The sequence below is a fragment of the Piliocolobus tephrosceles genome, chromosome 17, assembly GCF_002776525.5.
Source record: "Piliocolobus tephrosceles isolate RC106 chromosome 17, ASM277652v3, whole genome shotgun sequence".
NCBI classification, from domain to species: domain Eukaryota; kingdom Metazoa; phylum Chordata; class Mammalia; order Primates; family Cercopithecidae; genus Piliocolobus; species Piliocolobus tephrosceles.
This window is the reverse complement of record NC_045450.1, coordinates 15,297,583-15,318,341: the sequence shown is the minus strand read 5'-3', so window position 1 is coordinate 15,318,341 and position 20,759 is coordinate 15,297,583. Positions and strand designations below refer to the sequence as shown.

General features: G+C 50.2%; 2 protein-coding genes across 6 annotated transcripts in view; one reads left to right on the top strand and one right to left on the bottom strand.

The window, feature by feature from the left end:
• MYH11 (myosin heavy chain 11) overlaps positions 1 to 20,759 on the top strand; it is a 157,765-nt gene that overhangs the window by 106,966 nt on the left and 30,040 nt on the right. For all 5 annotated transcript variants that reach the window (XM_023189735.3, XM_023189733.3, XM_023189732.3 and 2 more), the window contains 13 exons: positions 576 to 690; positions 3,698 to 3,891; positions 5,859 to 5,980; positions 6,084 to 6,153; positions 6,297 to 6,457; positions 8,779 to 8,887; positions 11,144 to 11,275; positions 11,366 to 11,572; positions 12,853 to 12,990; positions 14,379 to 14,502; positions 15,423 to 15,594; positions 17,459 to 17,671; positions 20,304 to 20,448. In XM_023189735.3, coding sequence (XP_023045503.1) covers positions 576 to 690; positions 3,698 to 3,891; positions 5,859 to 5,980; positions 6,084 to 6,153; positions 6,297 to 6,457; positions 8,779 to 8,887; positions 11,144 to 11,275; positions 11,366 to 11,572; positions 12,853 to 12,990; positions 14,379 to 14,502; positions 15,423 to 15,594; positions 17,459 to 17,671; positions 20,304 to 20,448 — 1,902 coding nt within the window. The remainder of the gene's footprint in view (positions 1 to 575; positions 691 to 3,697; positions 3,892 to 5,858; positions 5,981 to 6,083; positions 6,154 to 6,296; positions 6,458 to 8,778; positions 8,888 to 11,143; positions 11,276 to 11,365; positions 11,573 to 12,852; positions 12,991 to 14,378; positions 14,503 to 15,422; positions 15,595 to 17,458; positions 17,672 to 20,303; positions 20,449 to 20,759) is intronic.
• The window catches only part of NDE1 (nudE neurodevelopment protein 1), an 81,361-nt gene continuing 80,652 nt past the window's right edge, over positions 20,051 to 20,759 (bottom strand). The window contains exon 9 of the mRNA XM_023189745.2: positions 20,051 to 20,522. Within this exon, the coding sequence (XP_023045513.1) occupies positions 20,516 to 20,522 (7 nt within the window). The 3' untranslated portion in view covers positions 20,051 to 20,515. The remainder of the gene's footprint in view (positions 20,523 to 20,759) is intronic.

Below are 20,759 nucleotides of genomic sequence, written 5' to 3'. Positions count from 1 at the left end.
CACCACCATGCCTGACTAATTTTTTTTTTTTTTTTTTTTTTTGTATTTTTAGTAGAGATGGGGTTTCACCATGTTGGTCAGATTGGTCTCGAATGCCTGACCTCAAATGATCCACCCACCTTGGCCTCCCAAAGTGCTGGGATTACTGACATGAGCCACTGTGCTTGGCCGCTGTGCTTAATTTCTAAACCAGGAAGATGATGAGGGGGGAATTTTGCATGTCGGCGGGAGGGCATCTGCCATCATGAAATCTCTTAATCTTGTGTAACTCACAGGCACTGTGCTGGCTTAGGAGGAGGGAGGCTACCACAGCAGCGTTAGTAGGAGAATATGGAATGGAAACTAGGCTTTCCCAGCAATGGCTATCATTGGCTGATGTTCTACTATGTGGGCACAGGTCCCTGGGCTGTTGGTCTCTTCATTGATGTTTGCGGAGTCCCATCATGGTGGTCATAAACGTCATTTCCTCTCTGACCTCAGAAGATCTGGAAGGACAATGGGAGGGCTGGGGTCCTGGCCTTGGTTGCTAAGTTTCTCGTTTCCCAGGTGTTCTGACCAGCAGGTGTCCTTGGCAGGTGGACTACAATGCGAGTGCCTGGCTGACCAAGAACATGGACCCGCTGAATGATAACGTGACTTCCCTGCTCAATGCCTCCTCTGACAAGTTTGTGGCCGACCTGTGGAAGGACGGTAAGGCCTTCTCTGCTCAGGTCCATGTTCTGCTTTGAGCTGGAGAATTGAACACCCAAGTCCCCCGACTCCCACACCTGCCCCAGGAGGGGAGGAAGGAAGGGCATTGGCGTGTGCTGGTGAGTGATGTCTTGTTGAAACAATCTCTTCCTGAATGGGGGTCCCTGAGCGCCTCAATCCTACATGTCCCCAGGGGATGAGGTCCTGACGTCAGGGCTCAGGCGATAGACAGGAGAAACAGCACGCCAGGCACGGGGAGTTAGACTGCCCTGTCCAGAGTCAGAAGGACTTTGCTGCATCTTGTCTCTGCCACCTCCTAGCTCTGTGGTCTTGGATGAGTCACTCAATGTCGTTAAGCTTCATTGTCCTCGTTAGTAAAACCAGGAAACACAATAATAGTTGCCACCTCTACTAGGGGCATTGTGAGGGTTAAATTAGACCAGTGGTGTTCAAACTCAAGCAGGCATCACGACCCCCTGGAAGGCTTTATTTATTTAGTTAGGAACAGAGTCTTGCTCTGTCACCCAGGCCGGAGTGTATTGGTGCGATCTTGGCTCATTGCAGCGTCCACCTCCTGGGTTCTAGTGATTCTCCTGCCTCAGTCCCCCGGGTAGCTAGGATTACAGGCACACGCCACCATGCCTGGCTAATTTTTGTATTTTTAGTAGAGACGGGGTTCCCGTGTGTTGCCCAAGCTGGTCTCGAACTCCTGACCTCAGGTGATCTGCCCGCCTCAGCCTCCCAAAGTGCTGGGATTACAGGCATGAGCCACCACGCCTGGCCCTCTTTGGAGGGCTTTTTGAAACTCAGATGGCTGGGCCTATCCTAAGATCTGATTCTGCAGGTCTGGGGCCAGGGATGGGGCGGGCCTGAAAATGTTCATCCCAGGTGATGCTGCTGGTCTGGGGACCACACTCCGGCTCCCTTTGAGAACCAGTGAGGAGATGATCCCTGGGAAGAGCTGCTGGAGTGATAATGAGGGGAGGGGTTTGCTGTTTGTCCCTGGCTGTCAGCGTCCACAGCAGGTTTTGTTCTTGGCACAGGGCCCATGGGCCTGGGGCTTGTAGGACTGATCTTCCCTTGTTTGAAGCTAAAAAAGGCTCCAGGAGGGGCCAGCTGTGCCCCAACTGTATGCCAGGCTCTGTACCTAGGGAACAGCATCGCACGTTGGGTCTGTGTCACCCCAGGAAACATGATGAAGCCTGCAGTCCCTCCCCTGTGGGACCCACAGTCTTGTGGGAGAGATAAGACTCTCAAAGACAAGCAGAGAGATTGTTGCATGAGGCTGCATGCAGTGGCTCACACCTGTAATCCCAGCACTTTGGGAGGCCGAGGTGGGAGGATCACTTGAGGTCAAGAGTTGGAGACCAGTCTGGCCAACGTGGTGAAACCCTGTCTCTAGTAAAAATACATAAAACTAACTGGCCGTAGTGGTGGGCACCTGTAATCCCAACTACTGAGGAGGCTGAGTCAGGAGAATTGCCTGAACTCAGGAGGCGCAGGTTGCAGTGAGCTGAGATTGTGCCACTGGACTTCAGCCTGGGCAAAAGAGCAAGACTCTGTCTTGAAAAAATAAAAATAAAAATAAAATAATAAAAACAAAAAAAAAACTAGCCGGGTGTGCTGGTGGGTGCCTGTAATCCCAGCTACTCAGGAGGCTGAGGCAGGAGAACCACCTGAACCTGGGTGGTGAAGGTTGCAGTGAGCTGAGATCACGCCACTGCTCTCCGCCTGGGCAACAGAGTGAGATCTTGTCTCAAAAAAAAAAAAAGATCGTTACACGGAATCTAACTGAGTCCAAGATGAGGAAATGGGGCTGTCCACGGCCTGTGGGTTGGGCTTGGCATGTGCAGGATCTGTTGGGCTGGTAGAAAAAGAACCTTGGTGGCGATGATAACGATGATGGCTGGGCGCGGTGGCTCACGCCTGTAATCCCAGCACTTTGGGAGGCCGAGGCAGGGGACTCACTGAGGTCAGGAGTTTGAGACCAGCCTGACCAACATGGAGAAACTCCGTCTCTACTAAAAATACAAAAAAATGAGCCAGGCGTGGTGGTGCACGCCTGTAATCCCAGCAACTCAGGAGGCTGAGGCAGGAGAATTGCTGGAACCTGGGAGGCGGAGCTTGCAGTGAGCCGAGATCGTGCCATTGCACTCCAGCCTGGGCGACAAGAGTGAAACTCTGTCTCAATAAAATAATAATAATAATAATACCTAACTTTTTGTTGAGCACTTACTGATGTGCCAGGCTTCTATCTTGGAGAGTGTGCTGTATCTTCTGCCTCAGAATATTTCTTCTGTGGATACCTACGTGGTTACCCACCCATTTCTTTCTGGTTTCTGCTCAAATATGCAACTTAGCAGATCCCACCACACCACCTCCTAATCTAAGAGAGCACCCTCATCACTCTCTCTCTGCTTTACCCTATTTGTATTTTTCTAAGCACACCTAACTACTCAAGATATTCCATACTTAACGTATGTGATCACTGTCTGTCTCCTTCCCTGTGATATAAGTGGGGTGAGGGGGCCGGGTCTTTTTTTGCTCACGGCGGTGTCCCCGGGGCCTGGAGCACAGCAGGTCCTCAATAACTATTTGTTGGTGGATGAAGGATTGGAGACTGGCAGGGAATAAGTGCCTTCTGTGCTTTATTTTCTTATCCCTGCCCTAGAAGGTAGATGGTTTTATTACCTCTGTTTTGTAGAAAGGGAGACTGAGGCACAGGATGGTGCCAAGCCAAGGCTAGTAAGTGAGTGGACAGCAAGAGCAGGCTTGACTCCTAGGTCAGCGTGACTCCATCACAGGGAATTTGTTCTTTCTGCCACTCAGGTGCTCTCAGGATTTCCCAAATAGACAGTACTTGGAAACCCTGACTGCTGAAGGAGGCATTGGTGATGGAAGGAAAGATTGGAGTGGGCAGGTTGGTGGGTGGGGCGGGGTCTGGGCCTCTGGCCTAGTTGGGGGGGGGTGGGCCAGAGGCTGATGCCACCCTGGCTGTGCCCCATAGTGGACCGCATCGTGGGACTGGACCAGATGGCCAAGATGACGGAGAGCTCGCTGCCCAGCGCCTCCAAGACCAAGAAGGGCATGTTCCGCACAGTGGGGCAGCTGTACAAGGAGCAGCTGGGCAAGCTGATGACCACACTGCGCAACACCACGCCCAACTTCGTACGCTGCATCATCCCCAACCACGAGAAGAGGGTGAGGCCCGCTGCCCAGACCCTGGGGCTCCCAGAAGCCAGGACGCCCCCAAGCAGTCACAGCATCCCCCAGGCGCCCTCCGCCCCTACCTACCCTGAGGACCCCATTTGCCATGCCGGGAGGGCTATCTGAATTTCAGACCCATTCCCCATCCCTGGAGGCAAAGGAGGAAGGGAGGACGCATCCAGAGACTTTTCAGCTGTGGAGTTGCTGTGCAGGACATCCAGCCACTCATTCATTCACTATCCCAGGAAATATTCACTGGGCTCCTCCCTGTGCCGGGTGCTGGGGAGACAGTGTTAGAAAAATTGTAGTCCTTGCCTATGGGTTTCTCTTAATCTGGGGCAGGCATCTTCACCTTGGGTGATTGTCTTCTCTTTGTGGACATGTCTACAGACATTTTTGGTTGTCACAACCAGGAGGGGGCTGCTAGTCAGCATCTAGTGGGTAGAGGCCAGGGATGCGCTAAGCATCGTACAATGCACAGGACGGTCCCTCAACCCCCCACACAGAATCCCTCCAAGATGCCACTGGTGCTGTACGGGGACCTGTAAACACACAGCCAATGAAGGTGATGGAATGTGGTCAGTTACGAGAACACCAAAGAGCCAGGGCTCCTCCCACAGCCTCAGGACTCAGAGAAAGCTTCTGGTGAATTTGAACTTTAAGAATGTGTAGCCATCAACTTGGTGACATGGAAGGCAGGGTGGGGAGGGCACCCTAGCAGAGTGCCCAGGATAAGCAGGAGTGTGGAAGTGAGAAATGAAGGATCTAGGTAAGAAAATGCTAGATAGTGTCAGGCATGTGGTTCATGCCTGTAATCCCAGCTACTCAGGAGGCTGAGAAAAATCTCTTGAACGCAGGAGGCAGAGGTTGCAGTGAGCTGAGATTGCACCACTGCATTCTAGCCTGGCCAGCAGAGTGAGACTCCATCTTTAAAAAAAAGAAAGAAAGAAAGAAAGAAAGAAAATCCTACATAGGTCATTTCATGTTGCCGATGTGTGATGACGTGAGGTAGGAATCAGACGGTGTGTGAGGTAGGAATGAGGCTGAATGGGTAGGCAGGGGCTAGATTGTGGTGCTCCTTGTGTTCTTTCTGGAGCTTGGCCTTCTCTCTCTAGGGATGCCTGGGGGTGTTTAAGCAGGGCTATGGCATGGTCTGATTTACATTTTAGGAAGTGAATGAGGGGACTGGACATATGCTGGCTCATGCCTGTAATCCCAGCAGTTTGGGAGGTTGAGGTGGGAGGATCACTGGAGACCAAGTGTTCAAGGCTAGCCTGGGCAACAAAGCAAGACCCTGTATCTACAAAAACATTAAAAAAAAATTATCCAGGCATGGTGGCACATGCTTGTGGTCCCAAATACTTGGGAGGCTGATTTGGGAGGATCACTTGAGCCCAGGAGTTTGAGGCTGCAGTGAGCCATGATCGTGCCACTGGACTCCAGCCTGGGTGACAGAATGGGACCCTATCTCAAAAAATAAAAAAAAAAAAAGAACGAAGGAAAGCGAATGAGGGGATTGAGGGGAGAGGCAAGACTGGAGAGAGAAGACCAGGGGGGTGGTTTCTGTGGTTGTCCAGGCAGGAGAAAATAGTGGAGACAATGATGGTGAAGAGAAGTGGGAGGTGTTGGGAGATATTTGGGAGCTAGAACCAATCAAACTACTGATGGACAGGAAGTGAGGGAGAGGAGGTGATAAGGAGGAAGCCCCAAGTTCCAGCCAGGCGATGCTAGTGTCATCAAGAACCAGAGAGATCGTGAGGCAGCCAGTGCCAAAGCAAAGAGATGAAAACCCAGAGAGGGGGCACTGCTTTGCCCCTCGGCCCTCAGCTGAGCTCTCCCTGGGTGCTTCTGTTGGTACCCTCGTGGCCTGGCCAGGTGGGTCATCCAGGTAGGAGGTTTGGGGCTTTGCTGCACCGTGGGTCCTGGCCCCAGGGATCCACTGCCCTCTTTGGCCTTTGCAGTCTGGCAAGCTGGATGCGTTCCTGGTGCTGGAGCAGCTGCGGTGCAATGGGGTGCTGGAAGGCATTCGCATCTGCCGGCAGGGCTTCCCCAACCGGATCGTCTTCCAGGAGTTCCGCCAACGGTAAGTCCCAAGGTTTGGCCCAGGTAGGGCAGGGGGTGAGCGGGACTGGGCAGAGGAATGGATGCTGGAGGTACACGGGGTGACTTCTGCTCTGTGTTTCAAGCTACGAGATCCTGGCGGCGAATGCTATCCCCAAAGGCTTCATGGACGGGAAGCAGGCCTGCATTCTCATGGTGAGCCCAGAAGTCCACCAGAGACCTCCCAACCCCTGGCCACAAGCCACCTGCTGCTCTTGGCGGGACCGTTCTTACCCATGTCATCACTGGTCAAATGGCACAGCAGAAATCAGGAGCTCTTCTTTTCCTTCCTTTTGCAGATCAAAGCCCTGGAACTTGACCCCAACTTATATAGGATAGGGCAGAGCAAAATCTTCTTCCGAACTGGGGTCCTGGCCCACCTGGAGGAGGAACGAGATTTGAAGATCACCGATGTCATCATGGCCTTCCAGGCGATGTGTCGTGGCTACTTGGCCAGAAAGTAAAGATGCTTTCCTGCATCCCAATATCTCGAACGCGGATCACAAACAGGGGCCTTTCTGTTCTGATTCCGCGATTTTAAGAGGCCACCTGTTTACTATGCATCATTGACTGAGTGACAGTTTTTTCTTGAGGGGGAAGAAATGCTTCTACTTTAAATAAATGTACCAGTTACGAGTGCAGGAAGGGAATGAGTTTTAGACCTGGGTTCTCATCCTGGATGCCCCAGTTTTGGTTGATGAACCTTGGACAAGTGACTCTACCTCTCTGAGCTTCAAGTTTTTTTAGCTGGAAACTGAGCATCATCATTTTGACCTCAGAGAGCTGTTCATGAGGTGTCACTAAGATATAACGCATGAAGAGAGCTTAGAACAGTGTGTGGTTCTCAGGTCAGAAATGCTGGTTGTTGTTTTTCCCTCCCTCCCTCCCTTTCCCCCTCCCTTCTTCCCTCCCTCCCTTCCTTCTTTCTTTTTGAGACAGAGTCTCTCTCTCTCTGTCGCCCAGGCTGGAGTGCAGTGGTGCAGTCTTAATTCACTGCAACCTCTGCCTCTTGGACTCAAGCAATTCTTGTGTCTCAGCCTCCCGAGTGAGTGGAATTACAGGCGCCCGCCACCACACTGGGCTAATTTTTGTATTTTTAGTAGAGACGAGGTTTCACCATGTTGGCCAGGCTGGTCTCAAATTCCTGGTCTCAAGTGATCCACCCGCCTTGGCATCCCAACGTGCTGGGATTATAGGCGTGACCCAGTGCGCCCAGCCTAGAAATGTTAGAATTGGATAAAGCATCAAGGAAAGAGGACTTGACCGTGTCTAGATACCCATGTCCCCATGGGATTTATGAGGCAGGGTTTTAGAGGGTGTGATGTCCCATCTGTTCTGTGAAGACTGGGAGCCAGGGAAGGGCTTGGGTTCCTCAGTGAAAGTCACACCCCAGGGACTGCAGGAACAGGTAGAGTCGCTCTCTATCTGGGGCTTGTGTTGTCACTGGGCAGAGACCACACCCTCGCCTGCAGGACCCTGACATGTCAGGTTCATTCATTGACACATGGACCCAAGATGGTCAAGGCCAGATTTAGGAGCTCTTGGTCCTTCCGCAATAGACCTAACTTGTCAAGTTTCATTACTAAATTCCCTTTGCTCTCCTTCCTGGTTCCAGGATGACTGGGGCAATTTGATTCTTAAAGTTTTCCCATGTCTAAGATGGCAGCCAAGCAGGGAAGACAGAATTACGTTCACTGTTCTATCGTTTCTAAATCTGATAGCCCTTAAATGGGAAGAGTGCTGTTCAGGGTCACAGTTTGAAATTCCTAAAACAACCCAGGAGAGAATAGGTTTGACGGCTGGGTATGGTACCTGACACCTGTCATCCCAGCACTTTGGGAGGCCGAGGCAGGAGGATGGCTTGAGCCCAGGAGTTTGAAACCAGCCTGGGCAACATGGCGAGACCCCTATCTCTACCAAAAAAAAAACTTTAAAAATTAGCTGGGCATGGTAGCATGTGCCTGTAGTCCCAACTACTTGGGAGGCTGAGGCAGGAGGATCACTTGAGCCCAGGAATTTGAGGCTGTAGTGAGCCATCATCGCACCGCTGCACTCCAGTCTGGGCCACAGAGCCAGACCCTGTCTCTGAAAAAAAAAAAAAAAAAAGGTTTGTCTGAAACAGCTGGTGCAGGCTGGGCACAGTGGCACCTACCTGTAATCCCAGCACTTTGGGAGGCCGAGGTGGGTGGATGACCTGAGGGTCAGGAGTTTGAGACCTGCCTGGCCAACATGGGAAACCCCATCTCTACTAAAAATACAAAAATTAGCCAGGCATGGTTGTGGGCATCTGTAATCCAAGCTACTCGGGAGGCTGAAGCAGGAGAATCACTTGAACCCCAGAGGTGGAGGTTGCAGTGAGCTGAGATCGTGCTACTGCACTCCAGCCTGGGCAGCAATGAGTGAAATCCTATCTCAAAAAAAAAGTAAAAAAAAAAAGAAAAAACAGAAATAGCTAGTGCAGCCGGGGTGTACAGAAGCCCCATTAGGAATGATGCATATAGATGTGTTTTCTGAGCGGTGTTTGCATCTCAGCTAAGTCCAGGGCATGTTGTGAGCCCTGGGTCTTCCTTGTCCACTGAGAAAGGCTCTGGGCTATAGATGATTTAAGTTGGTTGCAGCCAGACAAAACATGTGTCACACAGAGTTTCTGGAAGAACCTGAGCTGGGGAGAATGGGGCATGTCCCTGTGCAGGTTGGGGATGCTTCGGGGCAAGGCTCTGTGGACAGCAGGGTGAGGCTTCTTGACCCCCGCCCCCCGACCTTCTCTTCCCCCCTCCCTAGGGCTTTTGCCAAGAGGCAGCAGCAGCTGACCGCCATGAAGGTGATTCAGAGGAACTGCGCCGCCTACCTCAAGCTGCGGAACTGGCAGTGGTGGAGGCTTTTCACCAAAGTGAGTGCTCTGCCCCAGCCTCCTTCCCAGGGACCCCCAGCCCTAGCTCTTCACTCTGGAGCCTCCACATTTGGGAAAGGAGGTGGTCACAAGTGGGTGCAGAATGGAGGGCTTGAACTCAGACCTTGCACACTGGCGGTTCTCTGGCCCGAGGAGGCCCTGTCCTTTGGTATATAGGCTATAGCCAGGACCTTAACACAAAGTATTAATACTTCCATCAGCACTGGAATCCCTCATGTGGCCCATTTATAGCCACACCCACTTCCTCCGTAGCCCTGGAAACCACTCTGTTCTCCAGTTCTGTAATTTTGATGGTTCAAGAATGCTGCCGGGGGCGGTGGCTCATGCCTGTAATCCCAGCACTTTGGGAGGCCAAGGGACGTGGCTTACTTGCAGTCAGGAGTTCGAGACCAGCCTGGCCAACATGGCAAAACCCCCGTCTCTAATAAAAATACAAAAATTATCTGGGTATGGTGGCAGGCACCTGTAATCCTAGCTACTCAGGAGGCTGAGGCAGAAGAATCTCTTGAACCGAGGAGACAGAGGTTGCAGTGAGCCAAGATCATGCCTGCACTCCAGCCGGGATGACAGATTGAGACTCTGCTGCTTTTTGGAAATGTTCGTCCCCACTGAACCAACTTCTGAAAAACTATCCTAAGAAAATCGTCTTAGCCAGGTGTGGTGGCTCACGCCTGTAATCCCAGCACTTTGGGAGGCCAAAGCGGGAGGATCACTTGGGTTTAGGAGTTCAAAACCAGCCTGGCCAACATGGTGAAACCCCGTCTCTACTAAAAATACAAAAATTAGCCAGGTGTGGTGGTAGGCACCTATAATCCCAGCTACTCAGGAGGTTGAGGCAGGAGAATCACTTGAACCCAGGAGGCAGAGGTTGCAGTGAGCTGAGATCGCAAGATTGTGCCACTGCACTCCAGCCTGCGTGACAGAGCGAGACTCCAACTGAAAAAAAAAAGAGAAAAGAAAATCAAGAGTTAAGGGCATTCATTATGGCCTTATTTAAAATAGCAGAATTTCATTGTCTGGTCCTAGCTGAATGATTAGTTCAATAATGGTTCGTCCATCAATGGAATGTTTTCAGCTATTAAAATAATAGCTTGGATACTTAATAGGTCTGCTAAAAAAAAAAAAAAATGACATCTACCTAGCTGTCTAGCTACACACTGTGGCATATGCCTGTAGTCCCAGCTACTCTGGAGCTGGGATGGGAGGATCGCTTGAGGCCAGAAGTTCAAGGCTGCAGTGAACTCTGATTGTGTCACTGCATTCCAGCCTGCGTGACAGAACAAGACCATCTCTTAATAAATAAATTAACTTAAAAACATGGCTGTGTAAAGTTGTAAGAATGATGTAACAGCATGGGGTGATAAATACAATTTTTTAAAAATTTTATTTGTGGAGACAGGGTCTCACTCTGTCACCCAGGCTGGAGTCCAGTGGCACAATCATGGCTCACTGTAGCCTCAACCTCCAGGGTTCAGGCAGTCTTCCTACCTCAGCCCTCTCAGTAGCTGGGACTACAGGCACACACCACCATGCCTGGCTACTTTTCTTTGTAGAGATGGGGTCTCATGATGTTGCTCAGGCTGGTCTCAAACTCCTGGGCTCAAGCACCTGCCTCGGTCTCCCAAAGTGCTGGGATTACAGACATGCACCACTGTGCCTGTCTGTTATCTTATAATTTTAAATAATAAAAGCAGCCGCTAACACTAGGCAGCATGGTCTTCAGTCTGTTTTTTAAACACAGAAAAAGAGCCAGGAAGGAAATGTAAACAATGTTAGTAATGACTTTGACAGGGAGGTGGGTGGGATATGAAAGATTTTTTCTTTTCCCTTTTGTCCTTGGAAGGAAATAGCAGTTTTCAGCAGTAGTTCTCTGTTGGGATGGTTCTAAAGTGGGGAAGATGAGACTTTTTCCTTTCACTTTGCACCTTTTCCGGTGCGCTGATTTAGAGTTCCTCAGTCTTGCCACTGTTGATATTTTGGGGTGACTAATTCTCTGTTGTGGGGGCTGTCCTGCACACTGTGTGGTGTTCAGCAGCATCCCTCGCCTCTACCCACTGGATGCCACAGCCACCCCCCACCCCACTTGTGACAACCACCAGTGTCTCCAGACAGTATCCCCTAGTGGGGATCGGTGGGGGCGACATTGTCCCTGGCTCTGAACCACCGATCACATTTATGATGACAACATATCCCTTTGCCACAAAAACAAATGACAGGCTGACTATGTGTGTGCAGGTGAAGCCACTGCTGCAGGTGACACGGCAGGAGGAGGAGATGCAGGCCAAGGAGGATGAACTGCAGAAGACGAAGGAGCGGCAGCAGAAGGCAGAGACTGAGCTTAAGGAGCTGGAGCAGAAGCACTCACAGGTACCTGTATGGATGCGTGGCTGGGGCCACCAGGGAGCAGGACTTGGCCCCGTGGGGCTCACCCGCCTCCTCCCCACCTTCTGTGTGCAGCTGGCCGAGGAGAAGAACCTGCTACAGGAACAGCTGCAGGCAGAGACAGAGCTGTATGCAGAGGCCGAGGAGATGCGGGTGCGGCTGGCGGCCAAGAAGCAGGAGCTGGAGGAGATACTGCATGAGATGGAGGCCCGCCTGGAAGAGGAGGAAGACAGGGGCCAGCAGCTACAGGCTGAAAGGAAGAAGATGGCCCAGCAGATGCTGGTAAGCTGTCACAGGGGCAGCCCATGGTAGGTAGGCAAATCACTTGACCCTCACTGCAGGCCTGTGGAGGGCATCCAGGGATACGTGTCCCTGCTGGGACAGACGATGAGATGGAGGCTTGGTGAGGGTCAGTCATGTGATCAAGGCCACACAGCTGGGGTTGGGACTTGAACGCAGTGAGCCCACTCTGTTCTACTGCCCTGCATTGCATATGCTAACCCCTTTTCTCCTAACAGCAAGGCTGAGTGGAGGATAACTATATTTATTAGCTATTGCTACATAACAAAACATGCCACACTCAGCAGCTAGAAATAAAAAGTGTTTATCTTGCGTAGCCAGGAATTTGGGTGTGGCTTAGGTGAGCGGTTCTGGCTTAGGGTCTGACATGAGGTTGCAGTCAAGGTGTTGGCTGAGGCTGAAGGCTCATGTAGGGCTGGAGGACCCACTTTCACGTGGCTCATTCACACAGCTGTTGGCAGGAGGCCTCAGTTCCTTACCATGAAGGTCTTGCCTCAGGGCTGCTTGAGTGTCCTTCCAATATGGCAGCAGAGTTCCCCCAGAAGGAGTGATCCGAGAGAGAGGAGAAAGGAAGCCACAGTACCTTTTATAGCCTAATTTCTGAAGTTACATTCCATCACTTCCTCCTGATTTGTTGTTGTTGTTGTTGTTGTTAGAAGCAAATCTAACCCTCACTCAAGGGGAGGAGAATTAGGCTCCACCTTTTTGGAGTAGCAAAGAATTTGTGGATCGATTTTAAAACCACCATGGTACCTACTGTGCCCATTTTATAGATGAGGAGATTGAGGTTCCACAAAGCAGAGGAGCTTACCCAGGTTTTTGTTTTGTTTTGTTTTGTTTTGTTTTTTTGAGACGGAATCTCACTCTGTTGTCTAGGCTAGAGTGAAGTGGTGCAATCTCAGCTCACTGCAACCGCTGCCTCCCGGGTTCAAGCGATTCTCCTGCCTCAGCCTCCCGAGTAGCTGGGATTACAGGAGCCCACCACCATGCCTGGCTCATTTTTGTATTTTGAGACAGGGTTTCGCCATGTTGGCCAGGCTGGTCTTGAACTCCTGACCTCGAGTGATCCACCCACCTCGGCCTCCAGAAGTGCTGGGATTACAGGCGTGAGCCACTGTGACAAGGCCTTCATTTCTTCCTTTTAGGAGGCTGCAGAGTTCTGGGCATCATCAGGCCTACCCCTGCGTTCACTAGTCTCCAGATCACCATGAGAGTAAATTTGTTATAACCAAAGCTGTCACTCTTTTCCCTCCACAACAAAGGACCTTGAAGAGCAGCTAGAGGAGGAGGAAGCTGCCAGGCAGAAGCTGCAACTTGAGAAGGTCACGGCCGAGGCCAAGATCAAGAAACTGGAGGATGAGATCCTGGTCATGGATGATCAGAACAATAAATTGTCAAAAGTGAGTAGCGGCTGGGTGCGGTGGCTCATGACTATAATCCCAGCACTTTGGGAGGCCGAGGTAGGTGGATCACTTGAGGTCAGGAGTTTGAGAGTAGCCTGGCCAACAGAGTGAAACTCCATCTCTACTAAAAACACAAAAATTAGCCAGGCCTGGTGGACGGTGCCTGTAGTCCCAGCTACTTGGGAGGCTGAGGCAGGAGAATCACTTGAACCCGGGAGACAGAGGTTGCAGGGAACTGAGATTGTGCCACTGCACTGCAGCCTGGGTGATAGAATGATTCTGTCTCAGAAAAAAAAAAACGGAATCAAGTCTCTGCATTAAAAACAACAGGCTTACCAGGATCAGGGAGATTTGGGGAATTTGGAACTTTCAGTTCTCAAAGCAGAAAAGCCCTTAGAAAACCAGGACAAGCTGGTCACGCTAGTCAGTCGTCACTAACCAGCCCCATGAGGGTGACCTGCTTTTACTTCTTTGAGCTGGATGTCAACTTGGCCCCTACTGTGAGTCAGGCTCTGTGTTCGATGCAGGTATGCATGGGGAAGGAGGACCCTGCCCTCATGGGGCTTATCCTCCAGTGAGATGGCAAATAACCATCATTTACCATGGTGATCAGGGCTCCGAAGGAAACGTTCACCATAGTATAAGAGTGCGGCAGGCCGGGGTCGGTGGCTCATGCCTGCAATCCCAGCACTTTGGGAGGCTGAGGTGGGTGGATTACCTGAGGTCAGGAGTTGGAGACCAGCCTGGTCAACATGGTGAAACCCCATCTCTGCTAAAAATACAAAAAATTAGTCGGGTGTATTGGCGGGTGCCTGTAGTCCCAGCTACTCGGGAGGCTGAGGCAGGAGAATCACTTGAACCCGGGAGGCAGAGGTTGCAGTGAGCTGAGATAGTGCCACTGCACTCCAGCCTGGGTGACAGAGTAAGACTCTGTCTCAAAAAAAAAAGAAGGAAAGGAAACAGGGAAAAGGAAAGGGCAGTGGGGGATAGAGGTAGAGTATTCAGGGAAGGTATCCTGGAGGAGGTGACATTTAAGCAGAAACTTAAAGATGAAGGAGCAGTTAGAGGGGAGCAGAAGAGCATCTCAGCTGGTTGGCCCACTGTGCAAAGGCCCTGGGGCAGGGAAGAGCTGGCCAGTGGCAGGAATGGAAGGAGGGTACCTTTAGCTGACCATACAATGTGAGGGACAGACTGGCCTGAGATGAGAAATGGATAATTTTTGGAAATTGTTAAGGGACTTCTCTTTACCATTTAAAGCTATAGTTGTATTTTGTTATAATGTGGGTTTTTCTTTCAATTGTTTATATGGAAATTACTAGAAGTGAAACATAGATTCTAGAGAAAAGAAAAATGCTAAAGATATCTCTTTCTCTTTGTCCAAAAAGGAACGAAAACTCCTTGAAGAGAGGATCAGTGACTTAACGACCAATCTTGCAGAAGAGGAAGAAAAGGCCAAGAATCTTACCAAGCTGAAAAACAAGCATGAATCTATGATTTCAGAACTGGAAGGTAAACCAGCTACCAAGACGTTTATTTTTATTTTATTTTGCTGTTTTTTGTTTTAGAGATGAGGTCCAGGCTGCAGTACAATGGTGCGATCATGGCTCACTGCAGCCCAAAACTCCTAAGCTCAAGCAATCCTCCTGCGTAGCTGAGACTACAGGCGTGCACCACCACACCCAGCTAATTTTTTTTATTTTTTATTTTTGTAGAGATGGGGTTTCACTATGATGCTCAGTCGGGTCTCAAACTCCTGGGCCGAAGCAGTCCTCCCACCTTGGCCTCCCAAAGTGCTGGGATTATAGGCATGAGCCACTATGCCTGGCCTTGAATGGGTATTTTTAAAAGCAGGAAAATCAGAAAGGAAATTTGAGGATGACGGATCATCCCACTGAGCGAAACTCTATCCTACCTCTCAGAATCACCCTCAGTCAACACACACACTAATAATATGATAAAAGGGCCGGGTGCGGTGGTTTATGCCTGTAATCGCAGCACTTTGGGAGGCCAAGACAGGTGGATCATGAGGTCAGGAGTTGGAGACCAGCCTGGCCAACATGGCGAAACCCTGTCTCAAAATACAAAAATGAGCCAGGCATGGTGGTGGGTGCCTGTAATCCCAGCCACTCGGGAGGCTGAGGCAGGAGAATCTCTTGAACCTGGAAGGTGGAGGTTGCAGTGTGCAGAGACCGCACCATTGAACTCCAGCCTGGGCCAAAAGAGCAAAACTCTGTCTCAAATAATAATAATAGTAATGATACGATAAAAGGTGCTGTTCATCAGGAGATAATGGTCCAGGCCGTGGCTATGACGGTTACTGATGGGGGAATATGTGAATTTCCTCCGTGTAAAATGCCTGGGCAGGAAGGCTCGTTTCCGGGCATCTCTCTGAGGCCTCCCCCTCCTGAAGAGCACCTCGGTTTTTGCAGTGCGGCTAAAGAAGGAAGAGAAGAGCCGGCAGGAGCTGGAGAAGCTGAAACGGAAGCTGGAGGGTGATGCCAGCGACTACCACGAGCAGATCGCTGACCTCCAGGCACAGATTGCAGAGCTCAAGATGCAGCTGGCCAAGAAGGAGGAGGAGCTGCAGGCGGCCCTGGCCAGGTAGTGGGGCTGGCAAGGGGCGTTTGCTGTGTGTCCCTGTGTCCCGGGGCCCCCCCCCTCATTCGCAGTGGCTGTCTTGGTCAAGGTGGCCCCAGGCCCTTGGCATGAACTTTGTTTCCCAGGCCAGGCCAGGCCTCCCATGAGCCTCCCTGACCCTGTTCACTCCCCCAGATCCTCACCTTCGACTTGCTTCTCTCCCCTACAAACACATAGTCTCTTCGCAGTTGATCTCACCTACTCCCACGGCGTTGCTGCCGCCTCTTCGACATACAGGCTTTTCTCATCTAGACCCCAGTTCTGAATTTCCGATCCAATGAGTCAATTTCCATGAGCGTCTCAAACACCCCATGTCTAAGGCGGGGATGACTTTCCTTTCCCCAGCCCCTCCAAGGACCCTCCTTTTTTGCAAACACCAATCTCCTCCTTTGCTTTTGCTCACCCACAGCAAGCAGCGACCTTCGGATTCTGCCAGTCCTTCTAAATGTGCCCCCACCCGTTTCCTCTGGTTTTTCCCTCTTCCTGGCTCTTAGCTGGCTTTACACTAATGCTGATACTGCAGCAGCCACTGTGAATGATCATTTACCTGCTCACTCTGTACTAAGTTCTTTTCAAGGAATACCTTTGCAGACACCTGGCCAGGTGTACTGCTGGTGTCTTTGAGGAGGAAGCTGAGCCTCCTAGGGGTAATAGAATAGGAGCAATGTCATTGCTTGTAAGAGGCAGAGCTGGGATTTAAGCCTCAAAGCTTTTTGAATGATACCCTGGTCCGGCTCTTTTGTCGTCCAACTTGCGCTGCGTTGACAGTGCTAGGGTGATGAAGGGAAAACATCCCTCTGGGGCGTGAACCTGCTCACAAAACTTTGCTGGCTGGATGCAGAGGCTCATGCCTGTAATCTCAGCACTTTGGGAAGCCGAGGTGGGAGGATTGCTTGAGGCCAGCAGTTTGAGACCAACATGGGCAACACAGCAAGACCCCATCTCTACAAAAAGTTAAAAAATGAGCCAGGCATGGTGGTGTGTGCCTACAGTCCCAGCTACTCAGGAGGCTGAGTTGGGAGGATCACTTGAGCCCAGGAGGTTGAGACTAAAGTGAGCTATGATCATGCCACTGCACTCCAGCCTGGGCAACACAGCAAGACCCTGTCTCAAAACAACAATAACAACAACAAAACAAAAACCTAATTTCACTGGCTTATTAGGGGAAAGCCAGTTTTCTTAGCCTCATCCTCAGAGCCCACCCACCCTCTGCAGTCTCACCCCAACCCAACTATTTCACTCTCTCTTGTTGCTGCCCCTTCAAGTACAGTAAAATCAAAGTGCTTGCCTCTCCTGCAGCGTTCTGCCATTTAACAGCACTTCTTGCAGCCCACCTTGATCTGTGGTCACCACCTCCACCAGATGCAGAGCCCCAGTCTGAATATTTCCCGTAAGCAGTGGCTGGCCAAGTGCTGTGTGTGGGGTGGGTACTCAGTCACTGAGGAAATGCAGAAAGAACAGACAGTTGCCAGGGAAGAATAACTGTCCAACATTCAGAAAGCATCTACACAGTCCCTACTGTGACCAGGTACCTTGCCAGTCTGGGGCCAATGCTTTGCATTCTTGCACACACATGCACACGTGCATACACATGTACACACACGCATGCACATATACAATCTGTTTTGATGTCAGACCTTGGCACTCAGGTCCTGTGTTAATCTCAAGTAGTCTGGCATATCAAGCAGCCGTCCCGGGGACATGGATAGAAGGTGTTTGATGTCTCTGCAACATAAGTGTTTGGTCCCAGAAAACAATTTTTGGCCACACTGTAAGACAGGAAACCAAGGGCGCTGGGGATTCATTCTAGTGGTTCTGTCCCTGGAAGGCTTGACGATGAAATCGCTCAGAAGAACAATGCCCTAAAGAAGATCCGAGAGCTGGAGGGCCACATCTCAGACCTCCAGGAGGACCTGGACTCGGAGCGGGCTGCCAGGAACAAGGCTGAAAAGCAGAAGCGAGACCTGGGCGAGGAGCTGGAGGCCCTGAAGACAGAGCTGGAAGACACGCTGGACAGCACGGCCACTCAGCAGGAGCTCAGGTGAGGACCCATCAACCCCACCATCCTGCTGTCCCACTGCACCAACGGGATGGAGGTAGGAGAGGGGACAAACCCAAAGCAAACCCTGCATCACAGAATTTCTCAGCCCCTGTGCATTTACCTTCCTGGCTGCAGTTTGCTTTAACTTGTAGAAGCATGGTTGTTTTCTTTTCTTCTCTTTTTTTTTTTTTTTTTTTTGAGGCAGTCTGGCTTTGTCGCCTAGGCTGGAGTGCAGTTGTGCCATCTTGGCTCACTGCAACCTCCACCTCTGAGATTCAAGCGATTCTCATGCCTCAGCCTCCTGAGTAGCTGGGCTTACAGGCGTGTGCCACCATGCCCAGCTAATTTTTGTGTTTTTAGTAGAGATAGAGTTTCACCATGTTGCCCAGGCTGGACTTGAACTCCTGGCCTCAAGAGATCCACCCACTTCAGTCTCCCAAACTGCTGGTATTACATGTGTGAGCTACTGCACCCGGCCCTCATCATCTTATTTCTCATCAGAAGAGTAGTATATACCAGGGATGTACAATCTTTTGACTTCCCTTGGCCACACTGGAAGAAAAAGATTTGTCTTGGGCCACACATAAAATACACTAACACTAATAATACCTGATGAACTAAAAAAGATTTACAAATTGCAAAAAAACATCTCATACTGTTTTAAGAAAGTTTATGACTCTGTGTCAGGCTGCATTCAAAACCATCCTTGTTGGAAAGCTTGGATATATTCAGAGAGCAATTTGAAAACTATAGAAAAACAGACATAAAAAAAAAATCACCTTTTGGGTTGGGCTCATGCCTATAATCTCAGCACTTTGGGGGGCCAAAGACAGGTGAGGTCAGGAGTTCAAAACCAGCCTGGCCAACATGGTGAAACCCTGTCTCTACTATAAATCCAAAAATTACCTGAGCGTGGCATCGCATGCCTGTAATCCCGGCTACTCAGGAGCCTGAGGCAGTAGAATCACTTGAATCTGGGAGGCAGAGGTTGCAGTGAGCTGAGATTGCATCATTGTACTCCAGCCTGAGCAACAGAGTGAGAATCCATCTCAAAAAAAAAAAAATCACCCTTAGTCACACCAGTTAGCATTTTTGAGAAATTCCTTCCTGTCTGTCTGTGTGTGTTATCTGTCAGTCCCCAGGCTCTAATTCCCAAGTATGTGTGTGTATAACTTTTGTGTTAAATTTTAAAAATAAAATTGATCGGATTGGTTTTCAATTTAAGATTCACTTCAAATGAACAAATAACAATAACAAACTGCCTGCCAGATCACGAATCCTGACTCTGGTGAAACTAGGTCATTGATTCATTCAGTAAACACATAAATGTATTTTAATGCAATCTGTGGTGTTGGCATAGCATATACCGTAGCATATAGCTATGCTAGCTGTGTCAACACCGTATACCCTGAGGTTTATGTCCCCCACTTTGGGTTTTGTGCTGTGTCACATGCACATAGAGGCACAATGTTCTGCTCTCTTGCCGCCTGGACTTTGATACAGAAAAGCCCAGTGCATGGGCCAGGTGTGGAGGCTCATGCCTGTAATCCCAGCACTTTGGGAGGCCGAGGCAGGCAGATCACCTGAGGTCAGGAGTTCGAGACCAGCCTGGCCAACATCATAAAAACCTGCCTACTAAAAAGACAAAAATTAGCCGGGTGTGGTGGTGGGCGCCTGTAATCCCAGCTACTTGGGAGGCTGAGGCAGGAGAATCCCTTGAACCTGGGAGGCAGAGGTTGCAGTGAGCTGACAGCGTTCCACTGTACTCCAGTCTGGGCGACAGAGCGAGACTCGATACAAAAACAAACAAAACAGAAAACCAGGTTGGGTGCAGTGGCTCACGCCTGTAATCCCAGCACTTTGGGAGGCGGGTGGATCCCCTGAGGTCAGGAGTTCAAAACCAGCCTGGCCAACATGATGAAACCCCATCTCTACTAAAAATGCAAAATTAGCCAGTCATGGTGGTGGGCACCTGTAATCCTAGCTACTTAGGAGGCTGAGGCAGGAGAATCGCTTGAACCCGGGAAGTAGAGTTTCCAGTGAGCAAGATTGTGCCATTGCACTCTAGCCTGGGCAACAAGTGTGAATCTCCGTCTCAAAAACAAACAAAACCATGGACTCAAGATCAAGGTTTAGCTTCCAATTCTGGCTCCATCATACAATGGCTCTTGACACCATGGGTAAAACTGCTTACCCTCTCTTAGCCTTAGTTTCTTCATTTGTAAAATGGAAATAATAACACACCTGCCCCTTTGGGTCGCTCTGAGGATTAGATGATGTATATAAAAAACTTATCTCAGGGCCTGGCATATAGTAACTGCTCAATAAATAAGAGCCAACATTAATATTTAAGCAAAATTTTGCAGTTCACAGACATCCTTTCAAGTCCATTACTTTGTGTATTTGCCAGTCATTACAGACGGCCTAGGCAGGTGATATGCTCCACATTTTGCAGCTGAGGAAATTTTAGGTTCAGAGATGTTAGGTGAGTGACCCAAAGTCACACAGCTAGAGAGGGGTGGTGATGAGGATTGCAGCTCTGGGTCCTGGAAGAGCTCTCATTCTTTTGCATGGCACTGAGATGACCCTCTGTCTCCACCCAATTGCCATCCACCGTGTTCTTCCTGTCAAGGGCAAAGAGGGAGCAGGAGGTGACGGTGCTGAAGAAGGCCCTGGATGAAGAGACGCGGTCCCATGAGGCTCAGGTCCAGGAGATGAGGCAGAAACACGCACAGGCAGTGGAGGAGCTCACGGAGCAGCTTGAGCAGTTCAAGAGGGTAAGTGGTGATGCTTTTTGGTGATGACACGTTAAGAGTGACATCAGCAGCCTCAAATTACTACATGTCAGGGTCTGCATAAAGACAAAAAAGAAGTTACATAAGATTCTAATGATGATGATAGCAGCTTATATTTATTTACAAATATGCCTCCCATACAGGCTGGGTGTGAGGTGGCTCATACCTATAATCCCAGTACTTTGGGAGGCCGAGGCAGGAGGATCGCTTGTGCTCAGGAGTTCGAGACCAAAAAAAAAAAAAAACAAGGCCGGGCGTAGTGGCTCAAGACTGTAATCCCAGCACTTTGGGGG